Source organism: Bidens hawaiensis, unplaced genomic scaffold (genome assembly GCF_021521415.1).
Source record: "Bidens hawaiensis isolate Kalapana, Puna unplaced genomic scaffold, B.hawaiensis_p1.1 tig00005061_1, whole genome shotgun sequence".
NCBI classification, from domain to species: Eukaryota; Viridiplantae; Streptophyta; class Magnoliopsida; order Asterales; family Asteraceae; genus Bidens; species Bidens hawaiensis.
Window position 1 is genome coordinate 1,263,295 of NW_027491322.1, and position 20,442 is coordinate 1,283,736.

General features: G+C 38.7%; 1 protein-coding gene across 1 annotated transcript; it reads left to right on the top strand.

Moving 5' to 3' along the window:
- Positions 1-15,034: 15,034 nt before the first annotated feature.
- On the top strand, positions 15,035-16,984 carry LOC143628698 (uncharacterized). Its single transcript, XM_077098208.1, has 2 exons — positions 15,035-15,283; positions 15,370-16,984. Exons 1-2 carry the CDS (start codon positions 15,035-15,037, stop codon positions 16,858-16,860), a joined length of 1,740 nt encoding a protein of 579 aa, XP_076954323.1. The 3' UTR covers positions 16,861-16,984.
- The last annotated feature ends 3,458 nt before the right edge of the window (positions 16,985-20,442 follow it).

Sequence of the window (20,442 nt, forward strand, 5' to 3'; positions counted from 1 at the left end):
ATATTTATATATGTCGTGTCTTAAACCCCATGCATTAAGTCCGAAGGTTTACTGTCTCGATCGATAATCTTTACCACAAATAAACAAAATCCCTAACTTTTTATTAATATATATTGCACGTTCAAGAAACGTGTAAAATAAACTTTATAAGCCTTTATAAAAACATACATAAAATATAGTGTTAAGTGATTAGGTGTTCAAACTGTATTAATTAATGTCTCAATTAATAAAAAAAAGGATTTGAACACATTTTTTTTTGTGAAAGTATATATGATTTTTTAACTATGGCAAAAAAAAAAAGAAGCTGCTTATAGAATTTAATAAAGATTAAATTATAATACTACTTTATATCCTTTTCTCCCGTCTTTTAAAGTAGGTAACAATGTCGTCCGTGTTACAACAACACAACAACGCAAATTTAGCCGGTATCAGTTAAATTTTGTTATGGTATCAGCACTAAATCAATAAAGTAAATCTGTAAATGACAAAATAGTATCATCATCGACACACATGAAACTTAGGATCAAAGTAACATGAAGTTGGTCAGTGTCAGTTAGGTTAATAACGGTACCGAAACTAAACAAAAAATAAATTAGTAAACATCTATAAGAGTAACGACACTCGTATAGCATATGATACAAAAAATAACATACTTAAAACGACGTTTATTCGGCCGGTAAAACCCATACGTTATGGTGGCGAGTCAAACACAATTCGATCAGGATCAGATATGTTCGTTACGATAATTTGTCATATTAATATATTTACAGCAAGAAAGACAAAAGTATAAATATAAAACAAAAATAAACAAATAAAGTCTTTAAAACCGGTTTCATACAGGCTTCGAACCTATCCCCATAATTAACCAAATCCTCAAGGAACTTTAGAATAATAGACCACAGCACTTTTCCGAACGAAATTTCGTATCCATGTTCGTTTGTTAAGGAATTGAGCTTGTTCATGCTCGTTCGTGTTTGTTCGTTAATGTTGTAAACGGATATTAACGGGCATAAAAACCGGACACTAACGAAGTTAAATGAACATAAACGAACATGTCTAATTTGAGAAATAATCTATAATATATATAAACGAAAACACAAAAATCCTATGTGTCGCGATGTGGTCGCTCCCCCTTTTATGGAAGCTACCAGATTTTTTGATTTTTAAATGGAGGCCTCTCATTGATTTAACCCAAATTCATGGGTATGAGTCTTACCAAAATCAGATAGCTCTTAAACGGGTTATAACATCTCATTAAATTAAAAATTAATCTTACCAATTATTTGATATGAAAATCCTACAAAATAAGAATATACTAAAATTTAATATCCAATTTAAAAAGAAAAAGATATTATTTATAATTAATAAATAATTTTATAGTAAAAAGCATAAGCTGGTCATGGGTCACCAAATCCAGCTAGCTTTTAAACGGTTTATAACATATAATTTATTTATGAAACCCTTTCATCATCAAACCTTAAGCATATTATATTATTACCTTTCTTACAATAAAGAAAATTAAAGTCCAAAAAATAATATTAAAAAACAAAAAATGTAAAACAACCATTCTCTCAAGCCATCATATTGCTTTATTTGTAAATGAAGGCTTCTCACGCATTTAACCCGAATTCACAGGTAAATGTCTCACCAAACGCAGATAGCTCTTAAACGGGTTATAATATCTCATTATATTAAAAATTAATCTAATCAAATATTTGATTTAAAAATCCCATAAAATAGGGATATACTAAAAACTAATATCCTATTTTATTTAAAAAATATACATTATTTATAATTAATATATAATTTTATAATAAAGAAAATAAACGGGTAATGGGTATCACCAAACCCAAATAATTTTTAAACCGGATTATAACATATCATTTATTTGTGAAACCATTTCATAATCAAACCTCAAGTATATTAATTATTAACTTTATTACAATAAATAAAATTAAAATCCAAATATACATATATAAATATTAAAAACGAATAATGTAAAACAACTCCCGTAATACAGAGGGTAAAATCTAGTAATCAATAAACCAAACACAAAATCACCAAAAAAATAATCTGGAAGTACACACATAATACAAAAAAAAGAGAGACTTATCATAGTGATCATAAACGTAATTATATCAAAACAGTAATACTAAAAAATAAATAGATAAATAGTAATGATAAAATTCTAATAAACGAATGTAATCAAACATGCGCACAGAAACAAACAAAATCGGACGAACATAATCGAACACATTACCAAATATTCACGCACACAAATGAGTGAACACAACCTCTATTCATGTTCATCCGTTAAGTTTACCAAACAAAATTCTTTGTTCATGCGAACCCTTTTGGCCTTTTTTTAAACGGCGAACAAATCCTTCAAATGGGCTAATGGCTAAATTCACCACATCGGGATACAATCGTCATTCAATCCGGAAAAACCCCTCACCTAAGGCTGACGCCCATGAACACTAGCCTGAAGGCATGACAGTACGGTGAGGTAAAACTAGTTCAGTTCAAGATTCGAAGTAATGAAAACAATCTAGCACTGAAACTGAATGACTTATTGACATCATTTTCGCTTTATAGATATTAATCAACGAATACTGATAATTTAAAACCAATAACATTGATGGAATCCATTTGTGACGTGGGTGGGTGACAAAGAATTGATTGTGATGCCACTTGCCTACATTTCCGTAACTCTTGAGACTCGTGGTTGTGGAAAACTTTTTGCATTTTTTTCGGATAAACTATTTCTACTTTATTTCCACAAATGATTTTTTTTTCATTTTATATAAATTAACTACTAAAATTTTGTAACACTCAACATAAATCTTACATAGAGAGGAGATATATCAAGTTTATACCTATATTAATTAACTAGTTTTTATTCCTAATATTACGGAGTTGTTTTATATTATTCGTTTATATTTATATTTTTTTAGATTTTAATTTTATTTACTATAAGAAAGTTAATATATGTAGTATTTGATGATGTATATTTTTTTGGATTTTAATTTTTTATTCTAAAGAAGTTAATAATATACGTAGTGTTAGATGATGAAAAGGTTTCACAAATTAATGAGATGTTATAACCCGATTTAAAAGCTATCTGTGTTTGATGAGACCTATGACCTGCTTATTTTTTTTACATAAACTATTTTCTTAATTATAAATAATATATTTTATTTTTAAACCTAATATTAATTTTTAGTATATCTCTATTTTATGGGTTTCATATCAAATATTTGATGAGATTAATTTTTAATTTAGCTAGATGTTATAACCCGTTTAAGGGCTATCTGGGTTTGGTGAGACTTATACCCATGAATTCGGGTCAAATGCATGAGAAGTCTTCATTTGCAAATAAAACAATCTGGTGGCTTGAGAGAATGTAGAAAGCAACCAGAAAGCTTTTAAAAATTTCATTTATATATATTTAAGATTTAATATTTACAACCTTAGCAATAGTAGTCGACGGTGATCGGTTAGTGTAACACCCGTTTCCCAAGGACCACCGGTGTGGTGTCCCATTTTTTTTGAAATGCCAACGAATCCTTCAAATGGGCTACTAACTAAATTCACCGCATCGGGATACATTCGTCTTTCGATTCGGGAAAACCCTCACCTAAGGCATATGCCCGTGAACACTCGTCCGAATGCACGACAGTTCGGTGAGATAAAACCTGTTCAGTTCAAGGATCCAACTAGTGAAAGCCACCTAATCGCCTAGTCTTCCATCATCATCCTAGTGCGGTGTGGTGTCCCATGGTCTTAACCTTTATTATTATTATTATTATTATTATTATTATTATTATTATTAATGTAATAAGCTAAAAGCTTAAACCATACAACTTTATACAAGAATAAAGTTAAAATACTTATATGAAAACACAACGAAATTTCATAGTCCATATCCTAATTCAAACAATTAATAAAGTAAAATAAAAGTTTATGAGTCAAGATCATATAATATCCAATTGTTTTTAATTAAATCAGTTATATAATTTAATATTTTGATGTCACTATAACTATCCTTAAAAAGCATATTTAAAACGCAGAAGGTATTAGCCCACAATCCCTTGTCTACCCTATTAAAATAGTATGAGCTGGAGTCCTTTGTCTTTGTATTTGTATTTGGGATAATCATATATTCATATAGGCCCATATTTACAAAACAAATTGGAGAAGTTGGAATATTGTTGGGTAAATTAGAATGTCAATGGTTGTATTTTGAGTTATTACTTAAAACAATCAAGAAAAGCCACGTCACTCATACCCGATTAAACTCAGTTTCTTAACGACGGTGTACTCGAAGTAGTTGAATCAACAAATCCAACCAATCATTGTTTTAAATACTGGTTCGTACCGGCCGGTTGAACTGGCTATACCGGGTTGAATAAGTAGCCGGTATTTAGAGCCGGTTTGTTAGAGGATCGAACCGTCGTTTTTTTTAAATACCGGTTTAAACTGGCATACCCGTTTTAAGCCCAATAGATTTTTGATATTTTTCGGTTCAACCGGTTGTACCATTTTTTTAACTCAATCTGGTATGAGTAAAATGCCGGTTTTTAAAACATTACAACCAATCATTATTTTCTTTACCAAAGACTTTGGCTTCCACTTCCCAAAATGGCTACCCGATTCCTTTTGCCTAATCATCAAACTACCCGACTTATGCCTCGATCACCCTAACATATGTAAACAAAATCTGATTACACTAAGGAAAAATAGTTAACGCTTGCCGTTTTCTTTATTCGTCCGTTGATTTTTGAGACCAAACGAACCGGTAGATTATCCTTCTTTTCTTTTTCGGATGACAGACTCAGACACTCTTTAATTCTACTCTTATTGTTAACCACGAGACCTAAACTCTCATCAATTAGATGAAAGCAACTTTATTAAACATCTTGTATCAATAGACCAAAGAGTTTTTTATGACTGACTAATTATTTCATATGAAGCCTTTTATAAAGTTTATTACCTTTTTATAAGTAGTTTTTTTATATAAGTAAAGTATGTATATAAATGCTTTTTCAGCTTTGAAAATAAAGGCAGGAAATTATTACCATCCCATTAAATTTGGTCAATAATTACCTAAATGATTTTTTAGACATAAATATTGTGTAGACATCAGACAACACCATTGGATCTTGCATACTAGTTACTAAATATCAATCAATTATTTAATGTTATTACTAATGTGTTTAAACTAATGTGTAATAATAAAAATAAAATAAAATTCAACACTGTTATTTCAAGTCTACCCATGGCGCATTAAGTCCAACTCAAAAACCACAGCGCTTGGGTAAAACGTCCTCCGACGACCTCTAAGCATGCTGTAAAAGTAGCTCTCCAAGGCCGAGCACTCTCCGAGTACTCGCTACAAGGTATGACGTCGAGGAGAGTTCTTTAACTCTGCTTAGTTACTAAAAATTAATCAAATGTAGTCAACCTCAGCCAGAATCACATCTAGTCGATCAACTTAGGCCAAAAACTCCGTCTAGTTACTAAAAATTCATATTTCAATAATATTGAAAAAGAATATCACTTTTTTTAGTTAATGGTTATCAATTTTTAGAATAATTTAATATTTAAAAATATATTTCCCTTATTTATATTGGCACTCTTATTTTATTATATTAATATAGTTATGATATTTGACATATATATAATATCTAAAAGTCAAATGCCCTCATATTTACTATTTCCGAGTACTCTGAGTACACCCAACTCCCCAGTCGACCGTTTAAGGTCCATCTAACGACTTTTACAACCTTGCCTCTAAACAACCGGGCTACCAATAATAATAATAATAAATAAATAATGTTGAGGCAAAAGGGCAAAAGGGACATAAGGTGGAAAGAAAGAAAAAAAGAATCTAGAAATCTGAAGTGATATACTTACATAGTGAGTGTATGTATGTATGTATAGCTTTCTCTCTCTATCTCTATATATAAAATCTATAAATAAATAGTTTTACATAATAAACAAATAGTTATAATAGATTGAGATTTGGTGGGCAAATAGGCAATGAAATTTATGTGCTTCAGAGACCACATCTTGACAAACAAACAACAGTCCTCTCTCATTCTCATTTCTAGAGAGAGAAACTATATTACTCTCTTTCTCTCTCTATATCTATACATCCTATCTATCTATATCTTATCTCAAATCACTCTCTTTCTCGTATCTGTTTGATCAGAAACGTGGCCCAGCGGATCGCAGATTACTTATTTTATTATTATTATTTTAACTCAATTTCATAAAATTCGGAGCTTAATTTCAACGGAATGAGGTAGATTCCTTTCTGATTTAACGGTTATTACTTGAATTAGGTTAGATTTTGTTGTGAATTTGAATTAATTGCTTGTTAGATTTATTATTATTATTATTATGTTTGATTTGATTTGATTTGGTTTCCTTTTATGTGAAAATTATTTGGTGGATCAAGTGTGAAACATCAAAGGTACTTTATTATTATCTATATTTGAGAGACTGCATCCTCATTAGGGGTGCCGAAGAAACACTAAGTGACCCCGAGCAGATTACGGATAATCTGGGGGCTAAGTAATGTTTTCCACGAGGGTTAGGTCCGGCAGAGATGGTTATTCTGATGACCTGCAAAACAGACACCGTGAGCTCGTCACTGAGAAGGGGGGGTTCCTCCTTGTGACCACCCTCCGGCGTGAGAATCAGACTAGATTGCTCTGAATATAAGTGTATATTAAGAGAAATAACTAGTGAAGATAATATACAAGATAATGATATCGTTCCAAGATGTTGGAGTATTTATAGCCGAAGGTAGGTTTCCAAGCAGGTACAGCCAGCTGTATAATATTCCTTTTCCACCAACTGTGGGCTACGCACGTGCCATGCTGGTAGTTGGTGGGTAGGCAGCGGCTGATAGTGGTATGGCCGGCTGTGTACTATTCATTTTCCACCAACTGCAGGCTATGTACGTGCCACGACAAGGGTTGGTGAGTAGGCAGCGGCTGATAGTGACATTTTGTACTAGAGCGTGCTCCTCGTACTGTTGTCGGTGAGCTGTCACCCTGTGATTGGTTCATGGGCTGCTTTGGTCAGATCTTGTCTATTTTGTCCATACCTTGGCAGGTATAGTACAAAAGACCTTCCAGAAGCGTACGGACTGGCTTATTTGGGCGGGAGTATTCCCGCCTTGCTCATTCCTTCAGGTGACACTGAATTATTGAGAGTTAGTGCCTTGTGCGTGTAGCCTTGCTATTAGTGCGGGTAGCCTTCCCTGATGGCTTGTATCCGCAGCTGCGGGAACAGGCGGGGTACTTCACCATTGGGAGGCTTTTCCTGCTGGAACAACTGGCGTACTGCGCGTAAGGTCTTCATCTCTGAGCATGGTGGGTTCTGCGGGACCAGTTGGTCCTTGCGCAGACGTCCCTCTTCAAGGTGAGTCTTGCGGGTCCAACTGGGCTCTGCTGGGACCTACCTCTTCAAGTCCCCCCAGTCCAATGTTCTTCTCATGAATTGTTAATAAGTGAGGTGAACTTTTGGACTTAAGCAAGGGGTTTTGAAAAGGGTTTTTAGTTTTAAGGTTTTCCGTGGGGATTCTTCCCGCGGTTTTCCTAATGTCACTCGCAGAAATTCCCGACTTTTCTGCCTGATCTTTGGTTGTGATGCGGGTAGGTGTTTAACCCCTTCGCACATCGGGAGCGTTGAGTTTCACTTGCCTAGATTCTTCACGAGATTATGGTAGTTTCGGACATAGTGATCAGTTATGTTAAACCACCAATTCCGCCTTGAAGTTTCAAACAAGGTAGTTCTCAACGTTCCCGCTATGCGGAGGTGCTATTTCTCTTTCCGCAAGCACGGTCCAGAAGATCCTTCTTGGTTTCAATTCCCTGCAAGTGCTAAGTATGTGAAGGGTTTCGCCTTGACACTGTACCCGCACTCGTCTTATAGTTTCTTTACTTCCAAGGTATTCTTGGCTTCAATTCCCTGCAGGTGCTAGGTATGTGAAGGGTTTCGCCTTGACACTGTACCCGCACTTGTCTTACGGTTTCTTGGATACCAAGGTAAGGGGGTATATTCCCTCTTATTTTTGAATCTTTGAATCTTTTTGAATTTCTTTGAAATTCGAAGAGTTGGTGAAAGGATAAGAACAGTCCAAACTGTTGAAGGGACGTTAGTGTCCGACGGTTTCTTCTGACAGTTTCAGGACGTGCAGGAAGTTATGACGACGTGACAGTATATGGTCATTCCAGACGCTTTTTCAGGCGCGTGGGCGCCAGTTTTCGGGCGCGTGGGTGCGGATTTTACGGCGCGCGTCCTGTCAACAGCTGTTGCCAGCTTGCTTTTTCCACGTGTCATAGTTTCATTACACCTTCGTTTTTCTCTCTCCCCCGCATTAAATTCATCGCATTCATTGCGATGAGTATATAAAGGGGGAGAGGGTTCATCTTAATCCACACTTTCACTTCTCTCTTCTTCTTCTAAACGATTTCCGGCGAATACTCTCTGTCGAGCATTCTCCTGAAATCGTTCCTTTACCTCCAAAACATGTCTTCTACTCACGATCCAGAAGCTACCGCCGAGGATTCTGACGTGTACGTCGAGAATCCGACGTCTACGTTTGATAAGGATGATAAGAGCACTGCTGGCGAATGCCAGTGCGCTCTTACCACCGAGCTTTGTCAGTACATCGTCAGGAAGTTCATGCTCGAGCCGTTCGAGCCTGAGTTTCCTGAGACTCACCAGACAGTGTATGATGCCCCCAAGGGCAAAATAGGGGTATATGCTGCCTTCTTCGTCTATGGGAATCTCAGGTTCCCATTGACGAAGTTTGTATACCGTGTTTTGGAGAGACACGGTGTACACCTGACGGAGGTACACCCAATGGCGATCGCCAAGATCCGCCATTTTGAATGGGTGTGCCTCATTCTTGGCGTGGAGCCCCATGTCGACCGCCTGATGACCTTCTACTCTTGGAGGTGCATCCAAGGTTGGTACACCCTGGTTACCCGGATCAAGGGTTTGAAGATCTGCGCTACCGAGCGCAGTCTTCGGTCTTGGAAGCGGGAGTTCTTTTACATCTCTGCCCGTGTCGTCCCCATAGCGATGACATTCGAGAACGGGAGAGCACTCCCCAGCCTTCACGCCTCCAACTACCAGGAGGCGGAATGGTTCTCCAAGATTTCCCGGATCCAGACTCCGGTTTACCGCTTTGCGGAGTCCGGTATGGTGATGCTCGGGATGAGCCGGGTGTGGAAGGATGCTGGGGCAGAGGCGCCACAGATTCCCATCGTCCTCGAATACGGTTTGAACTTTATCCCTTACGGTATGCTCCGTCTTCTTTGCTGATTTAAGGTTTCTTCTAACTGTCTCTCTTTTTATTTCAGAAGGGAATGACTTGCGATCGCTCCTGCATCCGCGGGAGGCTGGTGGTCTCGCTCGGCTGGGTACTCGTGCTCTTGACGAGAACGAGTTGCCCATCCTTGAACAGACGGCGGATCGGTTTGTGGAGGCCTATCCGCCAGGCCACGAGATTCTGAGCGCCACGCGACCAGGTAAAAGATTATTCAACCCTCGCCCTCTCAATGCTCAAACCTCTGCTGGAATTCCTCTAATCTTGTCATCTTCTGATGAGGAATCTGCAGATTGTCCTTTCCTTGCGCGGAAGAAGAAGGCTGCTGGCGGGAAGGGCAAGGCGAAGGTCGCCTCAACTGCAGATCAGGGGAACCGGTCTGAGTCGGAGACCGAGAGTGAAGAGGCGGCGGGGAACCCTGGTGGTGGTGAGACCACTGTTCCGGAGGTTGAGACAGCTGTCACCTCCGGGCAGCCCAGTACAGCGACGGTGACCGGTGTGAAGAGGCCGGCTCCATCGGGTTCGTCCCCGCCTGTTCGCACCTTCAAGCTCAAGAGGACTCGTAAGTATAAACTTCCTTTATCTTAACTGCATATCTTTCCGCCATTATAATTATATATCTTGTCTTCGTGCAGGCGTGGATGCTACCGCATTCCAGAGTGGAGCGGGAGGGAGCAGCTCTAGACCCATGAAGGTAGGTTTGGTCAACCTACCCAAGGCGATGACCCAGGCGGCTACGTCTGTTAGCAGTATTGGTTCAGTTGCTCATCCCGTTGAGTCAACTGTTCCAACTGTAACATCATCCCCGCCGGCTGTCAGTGCCATTTTCACAGAATCCATCACTGAGCCGGCGGTGATTTCTTTTGCGGGTTCTTCCGCAGCAACATCCACGGTTGTGAGTTCACCTCCGGTGAGTTCACCTCCGCTGGTTTCCACTGCGGCGGCCTCCACCATGCCTCCTCCGGCGCCGGCGACTACGGCCGGTCCAGGTACGTTCGGGGTTGGGGCGTCTAGCCAATCCTTGCCTCCTTCCCGTCTCCCTGACCTTTTGGATGGATATCCCTTAGGTTCAGGTGATGGGTTTGGTGGCTATCGGCCTGTTGTCGACCCTACAGGTGCGTAGGGTTATTTTGGCCTATATCCCTTTTATCATTTCTTTTTCTGTTAACTGTTTTTTGTTTTATTGTAGTTCGTGATTCCAACGAGGTGTACGCTCCTCGGTGGAATATCCGCCGGGGAACGACCCTCCGGACTGCTGAGGAGTGCGTCGAATGGGCGCGTCACGCCGCCCCAAGCGGTGCGCTGGGGGAGGCCATGGCCAGCTACCAGGAAGGTAGGCTGTCCAACGAGCTCCGAATCCTCCTCGCCCGGATGCAGCCACGCGTCGAGCTACTTTGTCGTGAAAACGACAAGTTAAAGACGGCGCGTAGCCTTGAAGTGGCTCAGGCGCGGGCTATCCCGGAGAAGAATGCGAAGCTTGCCGCCGTTGCTGCGGAAAAGGAGAAGGCCTTCAAGGCCCTCGAGGTTGAAGTTCAGGCCCGGCTCGAGGCCCGTTCCAAGGCTGCCCAAGCTGTTAACGAACAGCTTCGGTTGGCCAAGGAAACTGCACGGAACGCAACCGAGAGGGCCACCAAGGCTGAAGCTGTTGCTGAGCCTCTACGCATCGAGAATGAGGAACTTAAAGCCAAATTAGAGAGGCTCCAGCAGGCTCATGATGCCTTGGCCATGGAAGATGCCAAGAAGCTCCAAGAGATCTTGGACCAAAGGGGGGTGCTTGACCACACTGAGCGTAAGCTAAAGGGCGTCGAAGAGGCTGCAGCCAAAGATGTGTTGCTTGCCAACCTTACAAAGAACGAAGCCGAACGCGCGCGTAATGAAGCTCAAGCTGCCCTCCAGGAGGCTCTGGTTACCAAGGAATGGCTTCTTCGAGAAGCGTTGTCGCAGGTATGCGCAGTTTCACAATTTCTTTACGCTTTTCCTTACACTTAGAAGAGTTTGATATACTTCTGTTTTGTAGGTTGTGCATCGAGTCTTTACGAACACATCATATGACGATGCGATGAGCGCAGCCCTCAACGCTTCTCATGAGGATGGGGAAAATGCTGGCTTCCTGCTTGGTCTAGGGTTTGTTGAACAAGGCATCCCTCCTTCCAACTTCCCTCTTTATGATGTGGATACTGAAGCTGCTTATGACCAAGCAGTGAATCAGTATGCTGCCTTCCCGCATTCGGTGGTGGAGAAGGTGAACGAGATTACTGCTGCTGATGATGGGCTAGCTATCCTCAAGGCTTTCCTTGAACCGCCACACTCTACTGATGGTGCGGGTCCAAGTGGGAGTGGTCCTGAAGCTTGATCCTTTAGATCCCTTTCCACCATTATGGTAGATTTTTATTTTTGCACAGATTCTCTTGTATGCGGGTACATGCCCGGCAATTCTTGTAATATTTGAATTTTGTTAATGCCTTGCCTTGTTTATTTCACGCATATTTTGGTTTAACTTAGCAATTTCTTGAGTACTTGGATAAGTTAACTTTTCAACGTGGCAAATAATAAGTTAAAGTTTTGCTTCCTCTTTCGTGATTGTGCGGGTAAGACCGTCACTTTCACTTAGTAGGATAGCTAAACTTTACCTGTATCTGACCTGCGTGGAGGTTTTCCTCATCTTTTCCTTATAAATTTTCTAAGTATTTTGAATAAGTTAACCTTTCGACGCGCGGTTGTCAATAGGTTAATGTTTAGTTTCCTCTATCATGATTGTGCGGGTAGGACCGTCACTTTCATTTAGTGGGATGACCAAACTTCACCTATAACTGACCTGCGTGAAGGTTTTCCTTATCTTTTCCTTAGAAATTTTTACCGTTTTATGTGTTTATGCGGGTTTTGCCGCCTTCCACATGCAACGACTTACTTCTTCTCATAATTATTCGGTGAATACCGGCATATTAGTGTGGGAAGTTCATAAGTATAAAGGTAAGGCTATCAACACAATGTGATAAAGGAGAATCATTTCCATTAGAAGCGGCTCTAGGCCTTTTCTTTACAAGTTTGGAATTGATCTACATGTAAAATTTGCGTAATTGAGCTCCGTTCCATGTTCTTGGGATGGGAGTGCCATCGAGCCTTTCGAGCCGGTATGCGCCCTTTCCCAAAACTTCTTTGATAATGTACGGTCCTTCCCAGACCGGTGCCAGCTTTCCTGGGCGCTCTTGGTTTGAAGCATCGTTGTTACGCAATATGTAGTCTCCTACATTGAAGTTGCAGAGTTTTACCCGCGTGTTGTAGTACTTTTGCATTTGTCGCTTGTAGTTCTCTTCACGTGCTGCGGCTAAGTCTCTGCGTTTGTCGCTTGTAGTTCTCTGCCAATGAAGAAACACTAAGTGACCCCGGGCAGATTACGGATAATCTGGGGGCTAAGTAATGTTTCCCACGAGGGTTAGGTCCGGCAGAGATGGTTATTCTGATGACCTGCAAAACAGACATCGTGAGCTCGTCACTGAGAAGGGGGGGGGTTCCTCTTTGTGACCACCCTCCGGCGTGAGAATCAGACTAGATTGCTCTGAATATAAGTGTATATTAAGAGAAATAACTAGTGAAGATAATATACAAGATAATGATACCGTTCCAAGATGTTGGAGTATTTATAGCCGAAGGTAGGTTTCCAAGCAGGTACAGCCAGCTGTATAATATTCCTTTTCCACCAACTGTGGGCTACGCACGTGCCATGCTGGTAGTTGGTGGGTAGGCAGCGGCTGATAGTGGTATGGCCGGCTGTGTACTATTCATTTTCCACCAACTGCAGGCTATGTACGTGCCACGACAAGGGTTGGTGAGTAGGCAGCGGCTGATAGTGACATTTTGTACTAGAGCGTGCTCCTCGTACTGTTGTCGGTGAGCTGTCACCCTGTGATTGGTTCATGGGATGCTTTGGTCAGATCTTGTCTATTTTGTCCATACCTTGGCAGGTATAGTACAAAAGACCTTCCAGAAGCGTACGGACTGGCTTATTTGGGCGGGAGTATTCCCGCCTTGCTCATTCCTTCAGGTGACACTGAATTATTGAGAGTTAGTGCCTTGTGCGTGTAGCCTTGCTATTAGTGCGGGTAGCCTTCCCTGATGGCTTGTATCCGCAGCTGCGGGAACAGGCGGGGTACTTCACCATTGGGAGGCTTTTCCTGCGGGAACAACTGGCGTACTGCGCGTAAGGTCTTCATCTCTGAGCATGGTGGGTCCTGCGGGACCAGTTGGTCCTTGCGCAGACGTCCCTCTTCAAGGTGAGTCTTGCGGGTCCAACTGGGCTCTGCTGGGACCTACCTCTTCAGGTTCAAACAAGACGAGCTCGAGTTCGGATCGTCTAACTTATCGAGCTCTATTTTCAAAAATCGAGCTCGGCTCGTTTACTATATATCAGTTATTTTTTATATAATTATAATTATTTTTATTATATATTTATTTCTATTATAATTGTATGTATAAAATAATATATATTATTTAGTTAATTTTATTTACTTTTTCATAACATTATATATATTAATTAATAATTATAAAAGATATATTTTAAGAAATTATATAAATGACAGGCTCGTTTAGGCTCGTGAGCCGGCTCAAGCTCGATAAATGAAGCTCGGGCTCGGGCTCGATTAAGCTTGGTTCGATCGAGCTTTTTAACGAGCCGGTCTCGAGTTGCTTGGCTCATTTGCACCCCTAATCCTCATATATAGGGGTGCAAGCTACTTGAGATCAGATCAATAATTGAATAGTTTTGGTTATCGAGCTTTGTATGGGAAGCTTGTTTAGACTTGTTGAGCTTTGTGTATTTTTAAGTTTTACTTCTTTTTAAATTCTATGTACTGATTTCACATTGCACAACCCGAGCTCGAGCTGAGCTTACGCTCGTTTTAAGGTGTTTCCAAAATATATAATTTAATTAAAGACGTATATAAATTTATTAATAAATAATAAACAACCAGGGCCCGAGCTTGAAAAAACAACTCACCAGCCGAGCTCGAGCTCGTAAGTCAATCAAGTTAACCTCGGAATCGGCTCGATTACGCCCCTAGTTGCATTGTGCAAACGAGGTGAGTTGCTCATGAGCTACTCGATATCAGAGCGATAAAAAGCTTGAAACGAGCCGATCCTTATCGAGCCTTAGCAGAGCCCGAGCCTCAAATAAAGCTCGTTTAGTTACCTGAGCTCGAGCCTTCTCTGGGAAGATTGTTTAGGCTTGTCAAGCCTTTAACGAGCCTAGTGCAGTTTAAGTTGTAACTCATTTGTACTTCTATGCATTAATCTCACACTTCGAAGCTGCGCTTGAGCCGAACTTTGGCTTGTTTAAGGTACTGCACATGAGCTCGAGACGAGCTTAGGCTTGCTAAGATTTTTCTTAAAATATATAATAATAACAATTAAGAATGTATATAAATTAAACAATAAATAATAAACGAGCCCGACTCACGAGCAGAGCTCGAGCTCTCATAAGTCAAATTAAGCCAAGCTTGGGCTTGGCTCGGCTCGTTTACATCCTTACTCATAGTCATATAAGTGTTTGGTAAGATTTTATATGCTGATATTTTGTTCTCACTGGTTTGTTGGATCATTCATATCTGTGCTTCACATATTCAATATCTTGAAACTGAATCAATTTTTCAGTTTGTGCATACTTGTAAAACTTGTTCATCACTGTAAATGATGACAGTTATTTTACTTGATTATAGTGCAGGAATGGCAGCCAAGGTACAAGCTAAAACATATTTCCACAGTTCCATGATGGATCTAAACAACGGCTTGTTCAATGTTATGTGGGACCCATATCATGATAATCGAAACCAGGGTTACAACTCGTTTTTGATGAGCCAAACCATGGACGGATGCCCGGGATATCCGAAAGAACAAATGAAGCAAACTATTTTGAAGCAAGAATCGATCTTCAGACATCAGGTTGGTTTTGTTTTCCAAATCGTATCTTCTTTCATGTATAAATAGTCGATTTCATTTGCATAAAAGTACTTTTTTTAATGTTTTAGCTTCAAGAACTTCACCGTGTGTATAAAAGACAGAGAGACTTGATGAATGAAATTAGAATGAAAGACTGTTACAGTTTTACGATACCAGCAAAAGCACCAAATTCGGGTCATTTTTTGAATCGAGTGTGTTCGCAGAGAAGAGTGATTGATTTAGAACTGCCTGCTGATGCGGAAGATGATAATGAAGGAAATCAACCAGTGAAAGATGTTCATAATTTAAGTACAAAACGAGCTTTTAATTTGGCTGATCTTAACGAACCGATTCAGATGGAAGAGGCATCTTCTGCAGCATCTTTTATAACTAAAAACGGTGATTGTAGGCAAAATTTATCCACAAATTCACAGTTTTGGTACTTACAAGCTGCACCGAATAAAGCTAACGAGCATGTATCGAGGAAAAAAACGTTATTTGGTGTTGAAATCAGCGAAAGTAGCCATTGTTCGTGGGATCAAAACACTTCATCACATGAAGTTTCTAATGGAATCAAGAATCTTGAAACACAGCTGCCCCATTGGCTTACACAAGCCAAAGGTAAAGAAACAGCACCTTATCAGATGAACTTAGATTCGTTGCAGCAACATTCGCAGCAGTTTTTCAAGAAATCTGAGAAGCTTCAAACTGATGATTCTCAAGGAATTACAAAAATTCTTGGGGTGCCGGTTCAAGATTCAGCAGTCCACGATACGAACGCTGCAAATGATAAAAATAACCGCGTGTCAGAACCGAGACATGCGATTGATTTGAATATGTCGTTAGATGAAGAAGAAGATCTTTCTGCAACACCAAATGTTCGAGAAACCGTTGCTAATATTGCTTCAATGGAGATTGACTTAGAGACTCCTGCAGCCCTCGAATCTGAAACAGATGCTGATGATCAAGAGCTTGTTAAATCTGCATCCGAGGCTATTGTGTCCATTTCATCATCTGATCCACCGCCAGCTGGCACTTTGCTGATGTGGTTTGCAGAGGTGATTGAATCTGATGATTGTATTAAAGATAGTATACCTGAAGGTATGGATGAGTTTGAGTACATGACATTAAAGCTGGAAGAAACCGAGGTGGATAACATCTGCTATAAGCCGGTGACGGTGGCAGAGAACGAAAAAGACGGCGACGGTTTATTGAGAAAACCGGTGAGTAAAAGGGGACCGGGAAAGAGAGGCAGGCAGAAGAAAGATTTTCAAAGGGATGTGTTACCGGGAATTGTTACTTTATCAAGGCGGGAAGTGACTGAAGATCTTCAAACATTTGAAGAGGCGTTTAATGGTATTGGCATGTCGTGGCAGTCGAAGAGGAAAGGTGGCAGGGGCAGGCGGCCGACGGTGGTGCTCAGCCCCCCGCGACCGCTTCCGGTTGAGGAGAATGTTTGTCGGGAGGTGGTGGCATTGGAGGAGAAAAGTCTTAGCGGGTGGGGAAAGAGGACGAGGCGGCTGCCTCGACAGCGGTGTCAAAATGGTGGTAATCATCAGTCTCTTGCTTTGAAGTGTTAAAAAGAGTTAAAAATCTTGGTGCTATGGAGACTGTTATTGTACATAGTTATATAGTAGAGTCATTAAATCATGTATCCTGTACAAGTGATGAAAGTTGCCTTCAACAAAGTTGGATTATTTTGGTGAGATGAGCAATTAAACATCATATTGTTTTGTGATTTTGGTAGTCTTTGATTGATATGATAAACTTCTTTTTAACAAATTAAACTTCCCAACTAATAGTTGTAAGCCTCGAGCGGTTTCTAAACCAAAGAAAGCCAACGACTTTAACATCTTCGAACAACGTCATACTGTCATTGCGAGTCTTCCATAAACATTAAATAATTGTAAGAATAATATAGTGAAATCGCCCTTCGCCTTTTACATTACTCGCCACAACGGAAATGAATCGCTAAATCTTCGATGAGATGTTTAAACTTTAAACCAAGTGAATATAGTTTCTTTATAGATTCATTTTAAAAGCCAAATCTTTATAGGTTTTGTAAATTTTTATTTCTGTGTTTTAAACTTTTTTATGATAAAACACTTTTAATTTGGTTTTTGAAACAAAAAAAATTAAAACGAACGTCCTACCGAGAATCGAACCCAGGTTGCTGGATTCAAAGTCCAGAGTGCTAACCACTACATCATAGAACCATTTATGACATTCAGTATAAACAATATATATAAATTGGTATATGTATTTCACTGCATATATTTGTGGTGAGCCACTGAGCCGAAGTTAATGAGAGTTTATGACGAAGACGGAAGCCGCTTACCATGAGAAGGCTGAAGGCAGTCTCTAGCCGGAATATGCCAGTGATCTAAAGATAAGGCGTGTTTAAGAACACATTTGTTTTTATATTCGTACGGGTAGACTTTTTCACACGTCGCACAAGCCGTATAAGGTTATATGGGCCGTGATGTATAAATATCTACTATACTAATAAAAGAATACCCATTTTTGACACTTGTCACTTTCTTAGTCTTCCTATCTTTTTTAACTTATTTTCAATATATAGTTTGTTTATGGATTTCTTAAATACCCCCATGGGTTATTAACTTATTACCCGACCCAATAGGCCATATTTCTTTCAATTTAGAGCACCCCCATCCCAATCACCGTTGCATCCTCGCCGCTACCTAATTAGATCCGATTCCCAAATGTTTTGTCTTTTAGTTGATATTAAATTAAATTCCTTATCTAATACATTAAACTAATATATATGACCTCATTGCATCTTTTGGTATCAACTGGTATCCCGAACTCAGATTAATCAATATTTTCCGAACAATGATAAACATGTTAGTATGTCTAAAAATATGTTTCTCGTAATTGCATTCCTTATTTACCTTAACTTTGTTTGTAGTAGATTAAGTCAATTACCTTTTCATACATAGGTAGTTCGGTGACAACAAACTTATCATACTCAATCAACTTTGAAATATTTGTGTAATGTTTGTTTTGTTCATGTAATTCTAATGTAAATTGTTTTGTATTAACAATATATGATAATTATGTTGTTGATTGGATTTTACTTAATATTTAAGGTTTTGAGTTTTCATCAATTCCCGTGTAATACACGGGGCTCAAACTAGTATAGAATAGATCATACTAAGTCATCTGAATTATCAATAGTGTATACATAGTGTGTCAATGGTTTGTGTATAACCCACCTTTTTCTAAATCCTAAATCTCTTTGGTTTCCATGTAAAACGTTAAAAATAAGAAACAAAAATCAGATAACTATTCCAAGGATTCTAAATTCTAATAGTCTTATTCAAGCATCAAAGATTTTTGTAGCTTCTATTCAAATATTGCTATATATTTTAGTAAAAAAGATATGTGTAAGATATATCATAACCTCTAGTCTAGCGATACAAACTCTTAAATAAGGTTGTCTTTTTGAAAGGTAAATGTTCAAATCTACCTATATTTTGTTTTACAAATCGTCATTGGAGTTTGCAAGGCCCTATTGATACACTATTGTTGGCTAACTATTGCGGTTTGATGCAGGGGGTGTGCACGTTTCGGTTCAGTTCGGTTATTAGCCTCAACTGAAACCGAAATCAAAGTCATCTGTTAATCATTTTCATTAACCAATCGGTTTTTGGTTAATTGGTATGGTTTATTCAGTTATTTTATCGGTTTTTGGTTTGGTTTAGTTAGTTTTGGTTAATAACCAACCCCCGAACTTGAAATAAAACTTTTGCTTAGAAATACATGAAATGAAAATATAAATACATGAAATGAATGTATAAAAAGCTATAAATATATGAAAATCTGAATCATTATGTTCGGATAATTTCGGTTAACCGATGGTACAAAAAGAAACCGATGACCAATTTCCGGTTAATTTCGATTAAGCTTCATTGGTTTTCAATTATCAGTTTAGTTATTGGTCACATCTTGTGATTTCAAGATAAACCGGGTCTACAGTAAAACCTCTATGAATTAATAATGTTAGGACATAGATATTTTATTATTTTAATGAGATATTATTATATCGATAAATTAATACTTTATTAATTTAATGAGTCTATTGAGCGTAATGAGAAGATTTAAAAATGAAATCAACATAGATGTGAAGATCAATAAAAAACAAGTTACTATAGATTCAATTTTTACCGGACAACCTTAGAATTTTGAATCTTTTACCAACTATTAATTTATAGTTTTGTTGAGACCAATATATAGGGAAAATTTCCAAAATAAGCATTTATGAAAACAAATTTCTAGTTTTAGGTACTATTTGTAAAAAAATTTCAAAAATAGGTATTATAAACTAGTAGTGACGGGTAGTTTGCAGAAACCAATTAGAACTTGCCACATGTCCTTAAACTAACCGTAACAAGCACGTTCTCCAATCATTTACTCGTCACGACTAAATAAGTTTAATGCCTCGTAATCAACGCCCACGAGTAATTTATAAGTCCTTTAGTTGCGACGAGTAGATTATAAGCTTAAACTAATCGCGACGAGTTAACTACTAATAAACTACTCGTGTAGGAAATATAAACTGGGTAAACTAGTCGTCGCGACTAAAGAACTTATGAATTACTCGTGGGCGTTGATTACGAGGTATGAAACTTATTTAGTCGTGATGAGTAACTAATTAGTGAACGTGCTTGTTACGGTTAATTTAAGGACACGCGACAAGTTTTAATTGGTTCGACAAATTACTTGTCACGATTAGTTTATAATACCTAATTCTGGAATTTTTTTACAAATGATACCTAAAACTATAAATTTGTTTTCATAAATGATTATTTTGGAAATTTTACTCTATATATATATATATATGCTAGAATTTTAGAAAAATTATTATCTTATTATTTTATAGATTAGTTTCTAATTTTGCACCTGTTATTTAGACAGGATAACAGGCTTAAAGACAGCTATGGCCCAAAATATGTAGTCTGTGCTACTTACCAAAGGCCTCTTCTTCGTTATCATTTCTCCCGATTTGCAGCTAAGAAGACGTCAAATCAGTCACATCTTCATATCCAATCCGTAAGAAACTAAACGTAACTTACTTACTTTTGCCTTTAATTTCAGTAACGATACATCAAATCACGATTCAATCATTTTTTAGGGTTTAA